At 43.4% G+C, this 22,579-nt stretch overlaps 1 protein-coding gene across 2 annotated transcripts in view; it reads right to left on the reverse strand.

The window, feature by feature from the left end:
• Nucleotides 1-22,579, reverse strand: part of NFKB1 (nuclear factor kappa B subunit 1) — a 99,180-nt gene that overhangs the window by 5,887 nt on the left and 70,714 nt on the right. For both annotated transcript variants that reach the window (XM_066573960.1, XM_066573962.1), the window contains 4 exons: nucleotides 6,833-6,957; nucleotides 5,574-5,640; nucleotides 4,146-4,318; nucleotides 2,625-2,760 (listed from right to left, as the gene is read on the reverse strand). In XM_066573960.1, the coding sequence (XP_066430057.1) occupies nucleotides 2,625-2,760; nucleotides 4,146-4,318; nucleotides 5,574-5,640; nucleotides 6,833-6,957 (501 nt within the window). The remainder of the gene's footprint in view (nucleotides 1-2,624; nucleotides 2,761-4,145; nucleotides 4,319-5,573; nucleotides 5,641-6,832; nucleotides 6,958-22,579) is intronic.

The following is a 22,579-nucleotide window of genomic DNA, read 5'->3' on the forward strand; positions in this document are numbered from 1 at the left end:
GCCTACTTGGGACCTGAATCTAGTCCTAAATAGCTTCTGCAATCCACCCTTTGAACCCCTCTCCCAACTACCCCTAAGACTACTTACGCTAAAAGTTTCTCTTTTAGTCGCCATAACTTCAGCTCGGAGAGTGGGAGAATTACAAGCCTTATGTTGTGTGGAGCCACATATGCTAGTACAGGACGACAGAATTGCGTTTAAATTAGACCCAGCCTTTCTGCCGAAAGTAGTGTCCAAATTCCATAGAGAGCAGACAATTACTCTGCCCTCTTTTTGCCAAAACCCCCGTAACGACAGAGAACGAGAGTTTCACAGCGTAGATGTCAAAACAGCCGTTCTAACGTATTTAGAGTCTACCCACTTGTTTCAAAAAAATAACCTTTGTCCAATTTCAGGGGCCGGGCAAAGGGAAGACGGCATCTAAAAGCATTATTGTGAGATGGATCAATACTGCCATCCAGGAGGCGTACAAAGCTAGGGGGTCTCGGTTCCCCCAGGGAGAATCAGAGCCCACTCTACACGCTCCCTCTCCTCATGGGCAGAGAAAGGCCAGGCTTCCGCCGAGCAAATCTGCAAAGCGGCCACCTGGTCTAGTCTACATACCTTTATCAAACACTACAGGGTTAACGTCCAGTCGGACAAAGACCTGGGATATGGACGGAAAGTCCTCCAGGCAGTAGTCCCACCCTAAAGTCGCCTATAATTTGGAACTACTCCATTGTAATGGGGCCGTCGGGCTGACTACCTGGAAACATACGGATTACTTACCAGTAGTCCCTTTTCCAGGAGTCCTCACGATGGCCCATAGTTCCCTCCCTTATAGAATAATTCTGTTCTTTTCAATGTAAATATGACCGAATAAAGGTAAATTTTGGTTCAGTAAACATTGTCCACCGCAATAATTTAAAAGTCACTGAAGCATGGTGGAAAGGGAGGTGCTTTTAAGGTCTCTTCCTGTTCCTACCGAGGTCAAAGAGCAACCTCAATTGTAAATGGGGCCGTTGTGATAACTCCTGGAAAAGGGACTACTGGTAAGTAATCCATATATTTTTCTAGGGGCAAGATTAACAAAATCTGTAATTCTGACATGTTTTTTATTTTTCACTGCATTCTCTGAGCAGTATAAATAATATATTAAAGTAATTCTACAGGCCGGTACGATTATGCCAATACCAAATTGTAATAGTTTTTCTTTTTTTCTACTTTTTCACTTACAAAAAATATCTTTTTTTTTCTTTTGTTAAATCGCTGCATTCAAAGACCCTTACCATTTAATTTTTTTTTATCAATGGAGCTGTGTAAGGGGTTTTTATTTTGCAGGATGAGTTGTACTCTTTATTAGTACCATTTGTTGATCCGTTGGAGCATTTTGATCAATTTCTACTGAATATTTGTATGGTGACATGTAAGCAGTGCAGGAGTTCAAAAAAAAAAAAAAGTGGAAAGTTGCCGGCAACTCTGTTATATCTTTCCACATCTTTTTTTAAAGTCCTGCACTGCTTCTGTGTGGGCGGTGTGTGTGCAGAACACAATACCACAGCTTTTGGGATTGTGTTCTGCACAGTCCCATAGTGAAACATAGTCCGGAAATGTTACAGGCTATATCACTATGGCCAGTGGAGCTCGTCCTGGAAAATTTCCGGGCATGCCACTGAAGGGGCACTATATAAGGCACTTGTCAGGCCTCACATGGAATACTGCGTACAGTTCTGGTCACCGGTGCTCAGAAAAGACATTGCAGTCCTTGAGGGGGTTCAAAGGGCGTCTAAATTAATAAATGGAATGGGAGGACTGGAATACCCAGAGAGGCTATCAAAACTGGGATTATTTACCCTGGAAAAATACGGCTAAGGGGCGATCAAATATCGATGTACAAATACATGAGGGGACAATACAAGGATCTCTCCCAGGATCTGTTTATACCCAGGACTGCGACGGTAACGAGAGGGCATCAGCTACATCTATAGGAAAGCAGGTTTCATCACCAACACAGAAGGGGGTTCTTTACTGTAAGAGCAGTGAGACTGTGGAACTCTGTCTGAGGATGTGGTGATGGAGAAACCGATAGAAAAGAGAGAACGAGATGCCTTTCTAGAGCGCTATGATATTACAGGATATAGACATTAGGTGACCAGCGGGGTTGTTGATCTGGGTCTTTCAAATGTTGATACAGGGATTATTCTGACGTCATTATGGAGTCAGGAAGGAATTTTTCCCCCCAAAATGGGCTAAATTGGCTTGTGTCTCATTGGGGTTTTTTTTGGGCCTTCCTTTGGGTTAAAACAAGGGCGAGTGAAAACAGGCTGAACTAGATGGACATTGTATGTTAGGCTGAAAGAAGACAATGTATGTTACTGTTACCATGAGAAAGCGAGTACTTACAGATCGTAATCATTCCTATACAGCTAATTAGGCTGCCTATTGACTCCACGAGCCAGATATTTATCAGCATCCCGATCACAGAATCCTAGAAGTTGCACTATACACAAACTTAATAAAGATTATACATTTTAAACTGTCCCTATGTCCTACATACTTTGGATATGTCATACATGTCTCAGTAACACTAATTACTGAGACAAAAAGGTTGTGCACCCAGCTCACCACTATATAGACATGCTTACCATTTTCCTGTGTAAGATCGGTTGTCTTGAGTGTATGTTTAATGCTTGGATGTGACTGCTGAATGATGTTAATAGCATCTGTAAAGGACATTGATCTTAAGGCAGTAAGAAGCTCTGCTACGGTTCCTCCAGAAACCTGTAGTATGGTAAGAAACAACACTGAATTTGGGAACACAAACAGCTGCAGCCATTTAAATGGAGTACATTGTATATAGATGTTAAAGGGAAACTGTCAGCTCGCCGCGCCGTCCGAACTACAGGCTGCATCTTATAGTGCAGGAAGAGCTGAGCAGATTGATGGATAGATAGATAGATAGGTTTGTGAGAAAATATTCAGTATAACTTGTGTTTTATTAATTTATATCTCTGCACATTCTGGGCTTAGAGGTCCAATGGGCGGAGCTATCAGGGGCTGACAGCTATTTCTGCAGACACCGTCATACACAGCTGTCAATGACTGATAGCTCCGCCCACAGGACCTCTAAGCCCAGAATGTGCAGATATAAATGAATAACATACAGGTTATACTGAACCTTTTCCCATAATACTGTATATCCCTCTGCCCAGCTCCTCCTCTATAACATACTTCTTGTAATTTAGACAGTAGGTTGAAGCTGACAGGTTTCCTTTAAAAGGGTTAATACTACTCAATCTATTAAGTAGACATGTAAGATTATTAAACAGGGGGAGCTATGAATTGAGCTACACAAGTGCTTTGAAGTACTTGTGTGGTGCAGTGTGTTAAGGCAGTAGTATGCAGTCCTAAACTTTCGCTCAATCTGCAGTTTGCGAGTTCAATCCCCACACGGCTCAGGTAGCCGGCTCAAGGTTGACTCAGCCTTCCATCCTTCTGAGGTTGGAATGAGTACCCAGCTTGGTGCGGTAATAAATTACCTAAAAGCACTGCAGAATAAGTTGGCGCTATACAATAACAAGTCCCTTTCCCCTTTGAAGACGCCGTAATGAGACGTATAATAAGAAAGCTTTCCAAGCGGATTGTGAGCTATATGTAAGAGCTTACAATCACAAGGATGACTGAAAAAAGCTCTGAGACGTTGCTAAAATCAATGTGACTGTACAGTGCCACAGACCATGGCGATGCTGCATAATGTCCATTATAACTTATATTAACAATGTATGAGATGCAATAGTACTAATGGCCACAACTGGATCAACAATGTGAAGTACATGTTTAAGAGGTGTAGCATGCAAGGCTTTTCTCTTCCGTGTGAAGTGTGTACACTGTGTGCCATCGTCCTAGACTCCAGTGAATGGGCACTGAAGAGTCTCTATTATAATGCCCATCGTCTGTCACGATTTGTTGCCCATCGCCATACAAATCACATGACAGCAGGTCCTATGAATCACAACTGTCGCAGAACAAGTGATCATAGGAGCCAGTGCAGGCTGAACTCTGGTGTTCTCTAACACGGATACTTTTGGCCCGCAGACGGTACTTAAAAATTGGTCACCCAACAGTAATTATAGAAAGAAGCACAAATCCCCTCAAGTTCTGCTTACCTCAAAGTTGTCCAGTAACGTTTTCGATGGTAAATGGCTTAAACTAAAAGCGTTGTTTAGAATGCCCAAGCCGAGGCGCTGCGCCAGCGTGGACCAGTTCCTGTCTGCATCTTCACTTTGCAGCAATGTGTACAGTTTCTGCTTTGAGTCCTCGCTGAGACGGTTCATGTCTCCTAGATGATAAGAATTATTTAAGCTTAAAATGTGGATTCTGTTTAGGAAAACCCATTTTAGAATATCCCACTAGAGTTCAGGACGAAGCAAAGAGCAGCTACACATGCCGGGGCTTATTTACTAATGCCGTCAAAGTTAGTGCAAACGTAGACTAAACAGCCTTAAAGTGTGCCAGTTTATCACTGACTGACGATCAAGCCTAAGTTTAGACGAACTTATTTATGGACTTATTTTACGGCAAAAAGTCGGCCAAAATTTTGGTACAATTTTGGCCACATCTTTTCAGACAAGTCAGAAAAACTGTCTGCAAGTGTCTAACCACATGATAGACATGGCATAAGCATCTAAGACAGATCTTTGGTGTGAATTGTGCCAGAAAACTGTAGTATTTTAAAGAAAAAAAATGCCAGTTTTAGTCTGAGGGTCCTGGTCTGTCTCTGCAGTATATAGAAGGTAATTAAAAACTGTCCATAGGGTTCACCCGCTGATTACAGCTGATGTCAGTGGTTCTCCAGCAGCATAAGACATTCCTAGCTAAAAGGCATTCTCCAAAGCCAACAACTGCTTAATGCCAAGTTTTCAGTTACATTGTAGCTGCTCAATCAATTTTAATATCTATAGTCTCAGCAGCTGAATCCCCTAATATCGTCTCTTTGGCACCAAAATCGTAAATGTGATATTATAAACCCAGAGCTCGCAGAGCTGTAGTGTTGGGCTTTGTTTATAAGAACCCTCCAACTCTAGCCAAACCGCAATTTCCAAGTTCTAGGAGAAGTTACAAGACTATTCAGCCCGAATGTGTACTTGTGCCTGTGATAGGCGGATGCAGGGAATACTGTCTGCTACTTCATGCAGTCTCTGCAATAGTGGAAGGTGACCTCTGCGTATGCCGACACACAGCAGCACAGGGCAACAGATTTACCATAGAAATGGAGAATATTAAAACTGCTCCAGAACATCAGACAATATAGTGGAAGAAGGTTATGTTTTAGTGCAAGATGTAAACATATATGAGAAGACTAAAATAGCCAATATAAATGGTGCACAAAGGCTCCAAAAGCAGGAGAGTATGCAAATACCAAACTCTTGATTAAAAATCCTCTGCAGTTTTGTGGCTGCAGCCCTCATACAGATGTGTGTTGTCCTGTTACAGACTACAACAAACACTAAATACAAAAAAACCTTGTCCGCTGGGGCCGTACGGTTATATGCTGCAGCATGTCCGCCCCTTATAGCCTTATAAAGGGTACATACCTTGTGAATTGATTTCTTCAGAAGATAGAGGTGAGACATATGGTTTTCCATTCAGTATTTCAAACACCTGCAAGAGAACAGACAGGGGGAAACATTTGAAACAAAAAAGTGAATTTCAATCATCCTTTAGATTTCTACTTGTTGCTGAAGCCGGGCGTCTGCTTCTGAGGCTGCCGCTGACTGCAGACAGTAATGCAGCACAGAATACAGCACTTCTTTATTCGTGCTCAACACTTTGGGGCTCCATTAAGTCACTTCTGTGCCCTGATCTGCTGTGCCATCCCACACTGCCCTTAACGTCTCAGCACCTACCATTAGCTCCACCGGTGGGTCAGTAGGAGCCTATATGACTGCACATGGCATCAGTCTCTGAGGTTTTATTATTTGATGTAACGTCCTACAGCAGCTACAACAACACTTAGCCACACGATGTGACATTTCTAGAGTGATAGTATCAGCCTAGTCTCACACCGCAGCATTTTCACAGTCCAGGCTCATTCACAGGGGTATCAAGAGACCAAAAATTACCTATTCACTTTGGAGTTTGTCCCTTCTGCTTTTTTTTGATGCACAAATATGCACTCAATACACAGGTTTTTTGAGTATTTACACGGACCCATTCACTTCTATGTCCTATATCGGCACGTAATGCACATTAAAATAGGGCACGCTGTGTATTTTTTCACACGACCAAAAGTACGCAAATGTCAATGAACCCATTGATATGAATGGGTTCTATTCACTGCATATGATATGGCATATTTACGCCTATGTGAACAAGGCCTGAGAATACCCCAGACTTTACTCTTCTACATTTGTAAGGGGGATATTGTTACTGAAAATGGAGAATAGTTCAGGAAAACTGTTAAATGAAAGTAGAACATGGAGAAAATGTAGAGTTTTTTTAAACCCCTGTTAAAACCGTGAAATAAGGGTGGGGAAGGGAGCACAACTCTAAGGAAGCTTTCACTACTGGCAGAATATTTTGGTGTGGATTTTGATGGAATTTAACCATTTGCAAATCCATATCAAAATCCATATGTGTTACATGCAGATTTTTCAAGGCGGCAAAATACTCCACCGTGTGTGAAAGCACCCTCACTGCCCAGGCAATTCTCAGCCATCTCAGCCATTCCCAGACTCTATGTAGACGCATGCACGCACACATCGTGGATGAGTTGTGGAAGTTTTCTGCACCACGATTCTGCAGATATGTAGATTACAATGTTAGTAATAGTAATTCATAGAGAATTGCTTACCTCGTCACTGATGGCCATGTCTAGTGGCTTTGTACCGGGGACGATTCCTTCATCTATGTCATTGTCATCCTCTGTGTTCCCAGCAATGTACAGGGGTTCAAAATTTTCAATTAAAGAATCGGCACCTGGATAATAAAGAATTGTAAACTACTTAAAAGGGGTTATGATACTTTTTTTAAATAGGTTTTCTTTGTTTTATTGAAAAAGCATTTAATAAAAATTATCTAAGAGGCCCCCCCCCCCCCCCCCCCAAAAAAAAAGCACAGGCGTACCAGATACCATGTTCATATTACAAATTTCACATTAGGTGGGATGAGATAAAAGTATAAAGCATCTGGAAGTTTAATACTTTAGCAATGTCCTTCTAGCCCAGGATTTAGCCACTGCGGGGATCTCCAGGGGTCAGGTTTCCCAGCAAACAACCATAAGCCAATTCCGGGGAGGCCAAACCAGGGGTCTACAATATCTCTAAATGCCAAGGGATTCGACGTTCAAGGTAAGAATATTTTTCCAGGTGAAGAGTATAGCTTACTATATTAACAAGTTTTCTTGTAGATGGGTGTAGCGGTCTCGACGGCGCACCTAGTGCAACTACAATCTGCACGGATACCTGCTTTATGTAGGAAAAGTGGCGTTTTCTATACCCGATGGACAAGATAGAGCTGGGATAACCGCTGAGCGTCAAGCAATCATTTCTAATATATTCTGCCAATTGGGCCTCCATCTAGTCCCCACTTGTTCCTGACCATGGGTGTCGGTCTAATAACTCTTTATAAAGAACAGAGATGACTCCTGCAGTATGGCCCACATCAGCCATAATGCCAACAACCGTATCGTCGTATTTATTTGTCCGCTATTTGTTGTACAAGTGTGATACAACTGAACGTATTGATAAAATGACCGATGTGGTAAACGGAGAGTTCTGTCTGGAGTTGCTCATACGATTTGAAATGACCAGAAGACAACAAACAATTGGTGCAGCAGCCCGTAATGTTTCTTAAAGTGTTCACAAATAATACACAGGGTCTCTGCTAGACAGATTGGGAAAGTTGCAACCTTCCTGCCAACAAGGCTGCAAGTGGTGGACCCTCCCCAACAGTCTGACATATGACCGTCCCAATAGAATCAATCATTCTCTATTGTTATTATTATTGAATCAGCCCTTGAAATGTTGACTTTGGGCTGCTAGAAAAAATATCCAGGGGTTCAGTAATGACAATCCTCCGTCATCTTTACCCTTTGGAGTGTTTCTAATTTAACATGGGGCTGCTTTTTTTTCCATATTGAATCCCTGAAGAAGGAGTTATCATTTAGCCAATTTTATATAGTTAACAAAATGGGGGAATTATAGAATACGCAGAGCAGTTGGGGCACTAGCACCATTTTAATTAGATTCACTCAGCCCACTACTGAAAGCATCAATTAACATCAGACAGTTCTCTTCTGTCTATATTTAGCTAATAAGGGTTGCAAATTGAGGGTCTCATAAGCTTGCACGGAGGTGGACACTTCAATGCCTAAGTATCAAAATGTGTTCTGCAGTTCTATTACCTATCCAGCAGCTATTAGGGAGCTGACAACTGATCTAATGAAGTAGTACAGACTCAACCCAATTCATGGTATAACCTGATAGAGAGCCAAAATGTTTAATAAGGGTCATAGCTGCCTCCAGAGAGTGTCCCCTATAATCTAGACATAATAACATGCCGTCGGTGTAGAATGCCAACTTTTCCTCTCTGCTGCCATATTGAAAGCCTATTATCTCGGAGACCGAACGAATTAGCTAAGGCTAAGAACAAGGGTGACAATAGACATCCCTACCTAGTGCCCCATATAGTTTGAATGGTCTACAAAGCTTTCTATTTAGCAGTATCGGAGCAGTGGAGGATGCATAGAGCAATTGCAACCAGGATGAAAAGATTGGCCCAAAACCCATACTCTTCAAGACATGTCACAGGTATCTCCATTGCATGTTGTCTTATAAAGCGTTAGCCGCAGCTACTGTTGCTATGGCCCTGGAGCCAACATTGTGAGGCTTAACTTTCATATTAAGAAAACGGGAATTTTTCTTACCAATAATTCCCTTTCCTAAAGGCATCATGACAGCATACACCTGGAGGTTGCTCACCTGCTGACCTGATGGGACAGGAAGAGGCAGAACATAAAAGGCACCTCCCCTCCATCAAACACCAGTGCGTTCCAAATAACCACAGTGACAGAATACTTAACCAGAAGGTGTGTTTTTATTGGCACCACACACCTTAGACAAAGAAATCATAAGCATACACATTACCTCATGTGTTAGACAAAACAAGGATAACCGTGTCGGTAGGGGGGGAAAAGCCCGTATGCTGTCATGATGCCTTCAAGAAAGGGAATTATCGGTAAGAAAAACTCCCGGTTTCCCTCCGACATCATGACAGCATACACCTGGAGGAATACCAAATAACTGGCATGGGCTTTTTTAGGGAGGGATTACTGCTTGAAGCACCTTCCTCCCGAAGGTTGCATCCTCACTAGATTTTAATGTCCAGCCTATAAGGTTTAATAAACGTATGACTAGAAGTCCACGTGGCTACGTTACAAATCTGTTAAATTGAGGCGTGCGCTCTTTCTGCCCAGGAAAATGCCACCACCCAAGTAAAGTGGGCTTTCAAACCTTCTGGGGGAGGAATGCCCTTGGCCTTGTAAGCCTCCTGGATGGCTCTTCTGAGCCACCTGGCTATTGAATCTCTAGAAGTGGCCTTCCCTTTGGCCTGCCCCTGAAATTGAACGAAAAAGTTTGTCAGTCTTTCTGCAACTTTCCATTGCCTCAAGGTACGCTAGTGCAGCTCTTTTAACGTCAAGATTATGGAGCCTCTGCTCCTTTTCGTTTTTAAAATTTAGACAAAGGCTGGAATGACTATTGGCTGGCCTCTGTGGAGGTCTGACAAGACTTTGGGTTGGAGGGAAGGGTCTAAGGAGAATACGATCTCATCAGGGTGCATAGTCCTATATGGGGCCCTTTGCGAAAGGGCCTGAATTTCATCCACGCACATAGCCGACATAACTGCCACAAGGTGGGCTACCTTGTACGTCAGCAAGGCGATGGATAGGTTTCTAATAGATTCAAATGGGGGAAAATCGCAGAAGGCCTGAAGGACTACAGTCAGATCCCAGGGGGGGCACCATCAGTTTTATGAATGGATACAGTCTACTCGCCCTTCTAGGAAATTTCCTGATCCCCTTGTGCTCAGCAAGCGCGAGATCACAGAATGCCCTCAAAGCCACTACTTGGGCTTTGAGGGAATCTGGACTTAACCTTTTATCCGGGCCTGCCTGGACGAAATTTAAAATTTTTACGAATGTCTGATTGGATGTCCTGACCCATCCATTCTGAGAATTTTTTCCTGACTTTGGAATAAATCTTTTCCGTCGAGGGCATAAGGCTCTCGCAATTAGTGGAAACCCCATTAGATGATAGACCCTTTTCTAAGAATTTTACCCGTTCAAGATCCAGACTGTAAGCCTGAACTTGTGAACCTCCGGGTAGAGGAGAGGACCCTGCAGCAATAGGTCCAGTCTTGACGGAAGATGGAGAGGCTCTCCCACTGACAGATCTCAGGAGAGGAAACCAAGGTCTTTTGGGCCAATAAGGCGCTACTAACGTTACTGACAGCCTTGGCCGCAGCAATTTTCTTAGGAGTAACGGAATCAGGGGTAAAGGGGAAAAAGCGTAAGCTAAGTCCCAAACCCAGGGGTGAGAGGGGGTGCCCGTGCCTAAGGCTTGTTTCTCCGAGTCTCTAGAAAAGAGAAGACTGCAATTGGTATTTGCGCTTCACGCAAACAAAACTATTTCGGGTACCCCCTATTTGTCCCGAGTAGGCTAAACACTTCGGGATGGAGTCCCCACTCTCCTGCGTCCAATTTCTTCCTGCTTAGAAAGCCCGCGGCTGAATTCTCGGCTCCTTTTATATGGAAGGCCGACAGTGACTTAGTTGTGAGTTCCGCCCATTGAAGGAACCTTCCCGCCAAATGCTGAAGTAGAGGATTCCTGGTGGTACCCTAGTGGCGAATGAGTGGCACTGCCATCATGTTATCGGAAAAAATCCTCACATGCTTCATCCCTAAACGGTTTGCAGGCTACGTCGGGTTTCCCAAACCTCATTACGTTCTCTAACGTTAGATAACCTGGATCTCTCATGAGGGTCCTATGTACCCTGTACATGGCCACCTTCAAAGGTGACCCCTCACCCTTTTGCGCTAGCATCAGTTATCGCGGGGTCCCCATTAAAAGGTTGTCTGAGGACAACCGCCAGCGGAGTGAGGATCTAGCCCTAGTGGAAATAGGGATTGTCCTGTCAAGTGAGGACTGACTTGTCCACATTCTGGAGGATAAGTGTCTGGAGATCACAGCTGTGGAACTGGGCCCAGGGAACCACTCCAATGCATGAAGTTATTAGCCCCTGGATCCGCATCGCCTCTTATTGAAACTGTAGATTTTTTATATAGAGCAGAACATTCTCTAGAATGAGCGGTTTCCTTAGAGGAGGAAGGGACGAACATTGGAGACAAAAATCCAAAATGACTCCCAGGAATTTTTTCCTGGTGTCCGGATCCATGTTGGATTTCAAATCATTAATGATCCAGCTCAGACCCTTAGATAGCTGAAGCGTGGACCCCCAGTGTGACCTCATAATAGTGAGGGGATCTGCCACCAGCAGGGAACCATCTACTGAGCTATGCCCCCTTTCAGATGGGGGATGATGATAATCCCGCGATTGTGCAGAAAGGCTACCATTTCAATCACCCCTTTGGAAAAGATCCGTGAAGCAGAGGAGATTCCAAAGGGAAGGCGCCACTCTCAGCGCAAATTTAGGAACTTTTTGCGAGTTGACATAATTGGGGATGTGATAATACTCATCCTTATGTCAATCGTAGCCATAACGTTATCCCTACCAATCAGGGGGGTTGCGGTTCTGATAGTCTCCATCGGTGGGAGCCATCTGGTTGGGAACCAGAAAGAGAGGGGAGTAAAACCCTTTCCCCCATTCCGTCTTAGGGATGGGGATAACTGCACCGATATCCAGCACGATTTGTTCACCCTTAAGTAGAGCCTGCTCTAGGGTTGGTGCCTGGATGACGGTTGCGGTGGGACCGGAAGCCCGTACTTGGACCCAGGCCCACACAGTCCCCCGAGGTTAAAATGAATCTATTTGGAGGGCGGGGTTCTAGCTCAAATCTTGTACCCCTCCGCCACCAGGCCTGCGCTTGTGGGATCGATTCCTGTCATTAGGATCGTTTCCCAGCGTGTGGTAGGCACCGTCAGTAGCTATGTTTCTCCAACTAGTGCACAAAATGAACTAATCTTCTGCTCACCGGGCATGAAGATGCAGGTTGAGGGACAACAGTAAGAGCCTTACCGCTTACTCCGGTCTTTCCTTTCCCCACGTATGTTGTAGACGAGGGACATGGAATGAAGGCGCTTTTTGCGGGGTCTGATGACTAGCCGCCCCGAAAGGGTAGGGTACACAACCTATTTTGGAGGTTATGTCTCCTGACCACTACTTTACCCCTGGCCGTGTTGGATAGGGCTGCCACGCGGGCTCCGAAGCGGACCGTAGAAGCTGACCTAGTCAAACCGCCATAGAGCGAGCCACCAAGGTGGCCGCAGTATTAGCTTTATAATGAAACTGGACGTGGACCAAGCCTTACGCATGGTCATGTCTACTTTGTTGTCCATGGAGTCCTTTAAGTGGGACGTATCCTCAGATGGTAGTCCAGTTCTTTTAGACACCATAGAGATAGCTGTGTCAACATTTGGCGTCTCCTCAAGGATAGCCACTTCATTGTCTGCAAATAAAGGACACTCCTAAAATTCTTTTAGAAATTAACGGAGCTTGATCCACACAATTCCAATCATTAAGGATCAATGGTTTAAGTGTGGCGTTTACAGGGAATGTAGATTTACATTGTGGAAGCAGACTCGAAACATGACGTCCTGCACAGTGCAAGGTTTCTCTGTTAGCGTTTTTTCGAAAACGAAATATTTTTTCTCCCCCTGCGACACTGCCCCAAGATCTTCAAGATCGAATTCTTCTGCCATGTCAGAGTCGGACTCTAACACTGCCGGAGCAGACCTTCTTGTGGCCCCTAAGGGCCCTGGCTGGAGGTCCGAGAGGTAGGACTGTTTCTTCCCGGACAACTGACTGGATTTCAGACATGGGGGAAGATTTTTCTTCCTGCCGAATTTTCGCCGAGCAGGAAGCGCAAAATGTTTTAGAATAGGAGTCGTCAAGTTTTGTAAGCATACTGGACGCTTTTTACTTCTCCTCCTAGCCCCCCTAGGTTTTTGAGTATCCCTGTCGTACAAGGGAGAGCTCTGTTAATAAGGGAAGTGTAGTGCAGGTGTCTGTAGGTTGGCCCACAGGACCACTTACAGTTTGGAGATTCTCTGGGTCCTCTCTTGGCCGACATCCTGCGCTTGTGGGATCCATTCCTGTCCTTGGAATCGATTCCTAGTGTGAAAAGAAAAAACACCAGCCGCCTGGTGCAGGGGCTTTAAATTTTGAATCTGGCGCCAAGCCGCGCCAGGCCACGCCCCCTTTGTGTGCTCCATCGAGGCCACGCCCTCTTGCGGAGCGTCTGGCGTCACACTCCTTGTGTTCCGCCCGCTACAGCCGGGACCCAGAGATGGCGGTCGCCGCCTGGTTGACGGCCGCGGTGGTGCCGGAAAGTCCGTCCTTGGACCCAGGCCCACGCAGCCCCCGGTTCGCACCCAGATGAGGTACTTCCCACTGGGGCAAGCGGGGCTGCCAGAAGAGATGCCGCCGCTCACCGGTAAGTCCTGGAACCTCCGGCATGGGACAGCATTGCTGGAGCTCTGCCGCTGCTGTCCTGGAGGGACAGGAAAAGCACTGGTGTTTGGTGGAGGGGAGGTGCCTTTTATGTTCTGCCTCTTCCTGTCCCATCAGAGCAGCAGGTGAGCAACCTCCAGATGTATGCTGTCATGATGTCGGAGGGAAATAGTTGTTTAATATTTATCGAAGTAGCTTTTTAGTCTGGATCTATCAGAGAAGTGACCACATGGGCCAGTCTGTTCGCTAACACGTTTGCTAAGAGTTTTATGTCCGCTGTTGATAAGGAAATTGGTCGATAGGAAGCTGCAGCCTCTCGTTTTTTTATCAGGTTCTATAGTATTCAAACATTCACAAAAGTTGGGGGAGAAACACCTCTGCATTGATTGTACCCCTCGGACAGTAGACCATCCGGGCCATGGGAGCTATCATCTATATTATCATGGTACCTAAGGTCTCCTCTAGCTCTTCCAATGTAATGGCTCATCTAAGAGTTCCACTTCTTTGAAGGAATGTGTAAGAATGGTTAAATCTACAAAAAATTCCCCCATGTGCTCGTCTGTTGGGTTTACTTTAGAGGGATGTAACCTTTCAGAAAAGCTTTGGAAAAGTTGTAACACACGAGGTGTATCGGACACTAAATCACCGTCCTTGGACCACAGTGCAGAGACACAAGAGAGCCCTCTCTGGGCTTTCGCTATCAAAGACAACATAAGCAAAAAAAAACTGTTTGCGAGAGGCGGCTTGCCATAGAGTACAATTAGCTACTTCTTGCGCAGCCTAAAAACTACTATGGATATCTTGATTAGGGTTATATATGAAAGCGGCTTTGGCATCACCGAGAGCTCGCAATCCTTTGAAGTTGAGATGAAAGGAATTTGACTTAACCCTACTAATAGACTGTATATAGATTTCCCTGAGGTATGCCTTCATTGTTTCCAAGACACAGACTAGAGAGGCAAAGCCCGCATTCTTATAAAAGAACTATATCCCCATCTATTATCTGAAGCAAGAACGGGTTTACCTTCCCCAAGGGAGAGCTTAAAATATTACTGGTTGGGAGCATTGGTGAGGCTTCTAGAGAGGAATGGGCTGAAAGAGATCTAGTCAAATACTCCATCTGGGTAACTCGGAAGTATCAAGTCATTCCCCAATAATAGGTCTATCCTAGACAATGAGTTGTAAATGGAGGAACAGCATGAGCATTGCCTCTCCCAAGGATGGTCAAGTCACCAAATATCATTGCGTCTAGGTCTATCCCAATTAGAATTTGGACTTTTGATAAAATCTCCACCTATAAGAAACGGAAGGTCTGACACTTTTGCTAAAAAAGTTCAGTATCCTCTAAAGGATTCTCCCAGAAGGGGGAGGAGGAATATACAAGGAGGCAATGACAACCTTCAAATTGTACACTCTACATAATAAGCATATATTGTCGTTCGGCATCAATGCCCACCTGAAACCATTCAAATGGGATATTTCTATGGACTAAGACACACCTCTGGAGCATGGAAGAAGTGGCATGGCACTCGTACTCCACCCAACTCCTATGCAGTAAGTGTGTTCTGTCAGCAGAGAGATGGGTCTCCTGTAGGCAGATTAAGGCGAGCTGATACTGCTGCAGATACTGAAATATAGCATGTCATTTTGTGGCATTTGCCATCTCCTGTACATTCCAGCTTATTATAGAAAGAGACTTAGCCATGGTGGAAAGAAACGCACGTTGGGACTATCAGGATCGGCAGAGAGAGAATAATTCACAATGCAATGAGCAAGGTAAAGTACTCTCCCAGAACATTGACAATACCCGTACTCTCCAGAAATGTAGTAACTTGCCTCCCAAACAATAAAACTAAAAAGGACAGAACTGAGAGAGTACAATACTTCATCCCCTCTTGCCGACGGAGTAGGTATCTCACTTTCCAAAGGACAACCTGTATAGGGCCAGAAAAAAGCCTGGCAAAGAGCTTATACTGCACATAATCAGAAAGAAGCCCCTCTTACGATGAAGTCGTTAGGATGTACATTAGTAGAAAGTACCACCTTCAGCCTCTAAGAGACTATAACAAGCATTCTGTGTGTCCTGTGACTAAAATAAGGACATCGACCCACTCCAAGCTCCTCATTGTCCCACTTGCCAAAGCTGTCTCTCATGTTGATCAAGGCCCATCAAGGCCTATTTGGGTGCTGAAAGAAAGGTTTCCCTCCCCAAAGCAGTTATTTGCTATTTTGCAGGGTACATCATAGAGTAAGATATATGCAAATCGTGAAGCCTTTTCTTGATATTCATAAACTTCGCTCTCTGCCTCTGCACCTCAGCGGAATAGTCAGGGAATGTAGAAACTTTAGATCCATTAGTAGCAAGATGATATCCCTATCATGGTAATGCAGTAACTTGATGAGAAATGGGTGAGCTGGATGACCCGGTGGCATTGGTCTGGTTGGTACGTGATGCGCTTGCTAGATGGCAAAGTGGGTAAGAATGTAATTTCCAAATTTAGCTAGAAGCCATTTTTCAATGAAAGCAGTAGGATCTACGCCCTCTGACTCTTCTGGAGCGCCCACTATCCTCACATTATTCCAGTGTAGCCGCTTGTCCAGATCATCGGTTTTTGCCAGTAAGGAGGAGATTCTTTGAGAGGAGTTTGAAATGTCTACCCAAGATCATAAAAACTCATGACCTTTGGGCCAAATCGGTCCCGTCACCTCATTTTATGTGGCCCGCTGGCTGGGCAGCAACCTAATAAGCATTCCACTCACCCAGCCTGTAGCTGTGATCTGGCGGCGGCAGTGCAGATTCTATGACCGTTGATCTCTCTTTTTCCCCTCGGCATCTGAATGTGCTGTCCTGTACACAGCGCCGATGCTGAGGAGAGAGGTCAGCAGTCACAGGCTCAGAAGCGGCTGCCGGGGCTACAAGCTGGGTGAGTGGAATGCCTGTAGGGATACTGCCTGGCCAGAGACCAGTAGGGGATGAATCACTTATTACTACCGGGGCCACTATGAGGGTCACCGTTACTATACAGTTTTACAGTCAGACATTTGAAAGCAAGCATAAGGCTGATGTGGCCCTCCGTAAAAATGAGTTTGACACCCCTGATCTAGAGTGTTCTGTGCAGCTTGGTCCTCTAATTAGCCCACCAGTACAATCTATTACTTTTTGCTAGTCATGTCATATGATAGCAATGTCTTCTTACATCCCTCCTAAATGCACTACAAGAATGGACGTAAAGTTTTGTAATGGGAGACTGCTGCAAAAGCATCTTTGAGTGTGGGCTCAGATGCGCCTGTAGTGCGAGAGAATAATATGGTACCTGGGACAGAGCTTACATATCCTGTGGGCACTGGAGCAGTTAGTATAACTGTACCTACAGCGTATGTGGAAACCTGCAGGGCCATCATGTCCTCTTTCTCCCCAGTAGAGCATGGGTTCGTCTCGGTGGCCACTGCTGGTAGTGTCTGCTGACACACTGCGCTCTCAGTGCTCATCAGTTCCCACTATGGAGTATGTGCAAAGCACGGTAGGTGCTCCGCCCCCACACGATGTCTACTGGAGGACTGAAGCAGCTTTTCTATTGACTGGGCCTCTGCGCCATCTTGGGACCAGGGCCTGCTAGCAGCGCGGCTGATTTTGTCTTTGTGATGGGTCATTGCTGCACCAAACTGCCACAGAGTGGTAGAGATCGTTCAGGAGTTCCCGAGACCAAGCTGGAGTGCCATGTAGGCTTCAGGCTAGCGGGATCAGGATAAATGTCGGCAATCAATAGCAGAGCTCTTTCTTGACATCCACTTGCATGCTGCGCTAGGCCACGCTTATGAGGCCTTTTTACTTTGTGCTGCTTCACCCACAACTATAGAAGAAGATGGAGCAAATTTGCTTGAAGTAATAAATGTTCAATTTTAAGAATTCAAAATAAATAATTGGTGCCGTGTGCGGAAATTAAGTGGGATCAGTGCGGAGTCCAATCACAGGATCATCAACAAAGAATATTTAAGATCCCCCGATGTTTCATATTTTAGCTAGATCTCACACCTAAAATATACAAGCTGCTTCTTACACCAAGTGTGGTTTAGTCCCATATTCGCCGCTGTGTGTTTCTGCTCTCCTGGGAGCAAGAAAGGGGAATTTCCTGTCCGAACGTATCCGTCTTACCAATCGGACCTCATTGACGGCAATGGTGTCCTCTTGGTCTCCGTTGAGCTGTTCAGCATTTAACCAGACGAAAAAGTCCTTCATGCAGGACTTTTTCTTCCAGCACTTTGTGACAGAACCACCGAATAGAAGTTCCTAGCGGTAATGTGATGGGATGATTTAGGTTGGCTGTCCATGGGCAAGGTGTCATAGCGAGATCTGCGGCGATAAATTGCACGCGGAGCTCACATGACATGCTTTTTATAGGATAACTATGGAACGTGCAGCCTACTGCACACTAGCGAAAAATCATAGCGTGATATGCCGTGATTGTCCGTGGTGAGCCTATCTATATATATAAAGACGAAAGCCCTCACTCACTGACTGACTCGATGTCGTAGAAACATAAAATTTGGCACACGCATAGATTATCTCCAAAATAAAAAAAGTAATTGGGTCCCAACTCGATTATTCAATTCTAGCGCAAAAGAATTGGCGTCGAAATTTTACGTACGTAATCTAAATCTGTCACTTTCCAATGTCATAGAAACTTAAAATTTGGCCCGAGCATTGATTATGTCATAAATAGGAAAAATTATTGGGTCCCAACACGATTATTCAATTCTATGCGCAAAAGAATTAGCGTCCAAATTTTACGTACGGAATCTAATTCTCTCACTTCCCGGTGTTATAGAAACTCGAAATTTGGCAGGAGCATTGATTATGTCATAAATAGGAAAAGTTAATGGGTCCCAACTCCATTATTCAATTCTATGCGCAAAAGAATTAGTGTCCAAATTTTACGTACGGAATCTAATTATCTCACTTTCCGGTGTCATAGAAACGTGAAATTTGGCACGAGCATTGATTATGTCATAAATAGGAAAAGTTCGTAGGTCCCAACTTGATTATTCAATTCTATGCGCAAAAGAATTAGTGTCCAAATTTTACGTATGTAATCTAATTCTCTCACTTCCTGATGTCATTTTATATAAAGGAAACCTTGCATGGTTGCCTCCCCGTGGTATTTCCTGGGTAACGCAGAGAACTATGCAAAATGGTGAACATATTTTTTTCCTCAGTATCTCTAAAGTAACCATGACTTCATAAGATTTTCCGTGTGAACACCAGATAAACACCAGTACCAAATTAACTCGGGCGAAGCCGGGTATATCAGCTAGTCAATATATATATAAAGACGAAAGCCCTCACTGACTCACTCACTGACTGACTGACTCGCCAAAAGTTCTCCAACTTCCCGATGTCGTAGAAACATAAAATTTGGCACACGCATAGATTATCTCCAAAATAAAAAAAGTAATTGGGTCCCAACTCGATTATTTAATTCTAGCGCAAAAGAATTGGCGTCGAAATTTTACGTATGTAATCTAAATCTGTCACTTTCCAATGTCATAGAAACTTAAAATTTGGCCCGAGCATTGATTATGTCATAAATAGGTAAAATTAATGGGTCCCAACACGATTATTCAATTCTATGCGCAAAAGAATTAGCGTCCAAATTTTACGTACGGAATCTAATTCTCTCACTTCCCGGTGTTATAGAAACTCGAAATTTGGCAGGAGCATTGATTATGTCATAAATAGGAAAAGTTAATGGGTCCCAACTCGATTATTCAATTCTATGCGCAAAAGAATTAGCGTCCAAATTTTACATACGGAATCTAATTATCTCACTTTCCGGTGTCATAGAAACGTGAAATTTGGCACGAGCATTGATTATGTCATAAATAGGAAAAGTTCGTAGGTCCCAACTTGATTATTCAATTCTATGCGCAAAAGAATTAGCGTCCAAATTTTACATACGGAATCTAATTATCTCACTTTCCGGTGTCATAGAAACGTGAAATTTGGCACGAGCATTGATTATGTCATAAATAGGAAAAGTTAATAGGTCCCAACTCCATTATTCAATTCCATGCGCAAAAGAATTAGCGTCCGAATTTTACGTGCGGAATGTAATTTTCTCACTTTCCGGTGTCATAGAAACAGGAAATTTGGCACGAGCATTGATTATGTCATAAATAGGAAGCACTAATGGGTCCCAACTCCATTATTCAATTCTATGCGCAAAAGAATTAGCGTCCAAATTTTACGTACATAATCTAAATCTCTCACTTCCCAATGTGATAGAAACATGAGATTTGGCACGGGCATTGATTATGTCATAAATAGGAAAAGCTAATGGGTCCCAACTCGACTATTCAATTCTATGCGCAAAAGAATTAGCGTCCAAATTTTACGTACGGAATGTAATTTTTTCACTTTCCGGTGTAATAGAAACGGGAAATTTGGCAGGAGCATTGATTATGTCATAAATAGGAAAAGCTAATGGGTCCCAACTCGATTATTCAATTCTAAGCGCAAAAGAATTAGTGTCCAAATTTTATGTACGTAATCAAATTCTCTCACTTCCTGATGTCATTTTATATAAAGGAAACGTCGCATGGTTACCTCCCCGTGCTGTTTCCTGGGTAACGCAGAGAACTATGCAAAATGGTGAACATATGTTTTTCCTCGGTATCTCTAACGTAACCACGACTTCATAAGATTTTCCGTGTGAACACCACATAAACACCAGTACCAAATTAACTCGGGCGAAGCCGGGTATATCAGCTAGTCTATATATATAAAGACGAAAGCCCTCACTGACTCACTGACTGACTCACTGACTGACTGACTCACTGACTCGCCAAAAGTTCTCCAACTTCCCGATATCGTAGAAACATGAATTTTGGCACGAGCATAGATTATCTCCAAAATAGGAAAAGTAATTGGGTCCCAACTCGATTATTCAATTCTAGCGCTAAAGAATTGGCGTCGAAATTTTACGTACATAATCTAAATCTGTCACTTCCCAATGCCTTAGAAACCTAAAATTTGGCACGGGCATTGATTATGACATAAATAGGAAAAGCTAATGGGTCCCAACTCGATTATTCAATTCTATGCGCAAAAGAATTAGCGTCCAAATTTTACGTACAAAATCTAATTTTCTCACTTTCCGGTGTCATAGAAACAGGAAATTTGGCACGAGCATTGATTATGTCATAAATAGGAAAAGCTAATGGGTCGCAACTCAATTATTCAATTCTAGCGCAAAATAATTGGCGTCGAAATTTTACGTACGGAATGTAATTTTTTCACTTTCCGGTGTCATAGAAACTGGAAATTTGGCACGAGCATTGATTATGTCATACATAGGAAAAGCTAATGGGTCCCAACTCGATTATTCAATTCCAGCACGAAAGAATTGGCGTCAAAATTTTACGGACGGAATGTAATTTTTTCACTTTCCGGTGTCATAGAAACAGGAAATTTGGCACAGGCATTGATTATGTCATACATAGGAAAAGCTAATGGGTCCCAACTCCATTATTCAATTCTAGCGCAAAAGAATTGGCGTCGAAATTTTAGGTGCGTAAGGTAATTTTTTTCACTTTCCGGTGTCATAGAAACAGGAAATTTGGCACGAGGATTGATTATGTCATAAATAGGAAAAGCTAATGGGTCCCAACTCGATTATTTAATTCTAGCGCAAAAGAATTGGTGCTGAAATTTTACGTACGGAATGTAATTTTTTCACTTTCCGGTGTCATAGAAACGTGAAATTTGGCACAAGCATTGATTATGTCATAAATAGGAAACGCTAATGGGTCCCAACTCGATTATTCAATTCTAGCGCAAAAGAATTGGCGTCAAAATTTTACGTGTGGAATGTAATTTTTTTCACTTTCCGGTGTCATAGAAACAGGAAATTTGAAACAAGCATTGATTATGTCATAAATAGGAAAAGTTAATGGGTCCCAACTCGATTATTCAATTCTAAGCGCAAAAGAATTAGTGTCCAAATTTTACGTATGTAATCTAATTCTCTCACTTCCTGATGTCATTTTATATAAAGGAAACCTCGCATGGTTACCTCCACGTGGTGTTTCCTGGGTAACGCAGAGGACTATGCAAAATGGTGAACATATTTTTTTCCTCAGTATCTCTAAAGTAACCATGACTTCATAAGATTTTCCGTGTGAACACTAGATAAACACCAGTACCAAATTAACTCGGGCGAAGCCGGGTATATCAGCTAGTCTATATATATATATAAAGACGAAAGCCCTCACTGACTCACTCACTGACTGACTGACTCGCCAAAAGTTCTCCAACTTCCCGATGTCGTAGAAACATGAAATTTGGCACACGCATAGATTATCTCCACAGTAGGAAAAGTTATTGGGTCCCAACTTGATTATTCAATTCTAGCGCAAAAGAATCGGCGTCAAAATTTTACGTACGTAATCTAAATCTGTCACTTTCCAATGTCATAGAAACTTAAAATTTGGCACAAGCATTGATTATGTCATAAATGGGAAAAGTTAAAGGGTCCCAACACGATTATTCAATTCTATGCGCAAAAGAATTAGCGTCCAAATTTTACGTACGGAATCTAATTATCTCACTTCCCAGTGTTATAGAAACTCAAAATTTGGCACGAGCATTGATTATGTCATAAATAGGAAAAGCTAATGGGTCCCAACTTGATTATTCAATTCTAAGCACAAAAGAATTGGCGTCCAAATTTTACGTACGGAATCTAATTTTCTCACTTTCCGGTGTCATAGAAACGTGAAATTTGGCACGAGCATTGATTATGTCATAAAGAGGAAAAGCTAATGGGTCCCAACTCGATTATTCAATTCTAGCGCAAAAGAATTGGCGCCGAAATTTTACGTGCGGAATGTAATTTTTTCACTTTCCGGTGTC

The sequence above is a fragment of the Eleutherodactylus coqui genome, chromosome 7 (genome assembly GCF_035609145.1).
Source record: "Eleutherodactylus coqui strain aEleCoq1 chromosome 7, aEleCoq1.hap1, whole genome shotgun sequence".
NCBI lineage: Eukaryota > Metazoa > Chordata > Amphibia > Anura > Eleutherodactylidae > Eleutherodactylus > Eleutherodactylus coqui.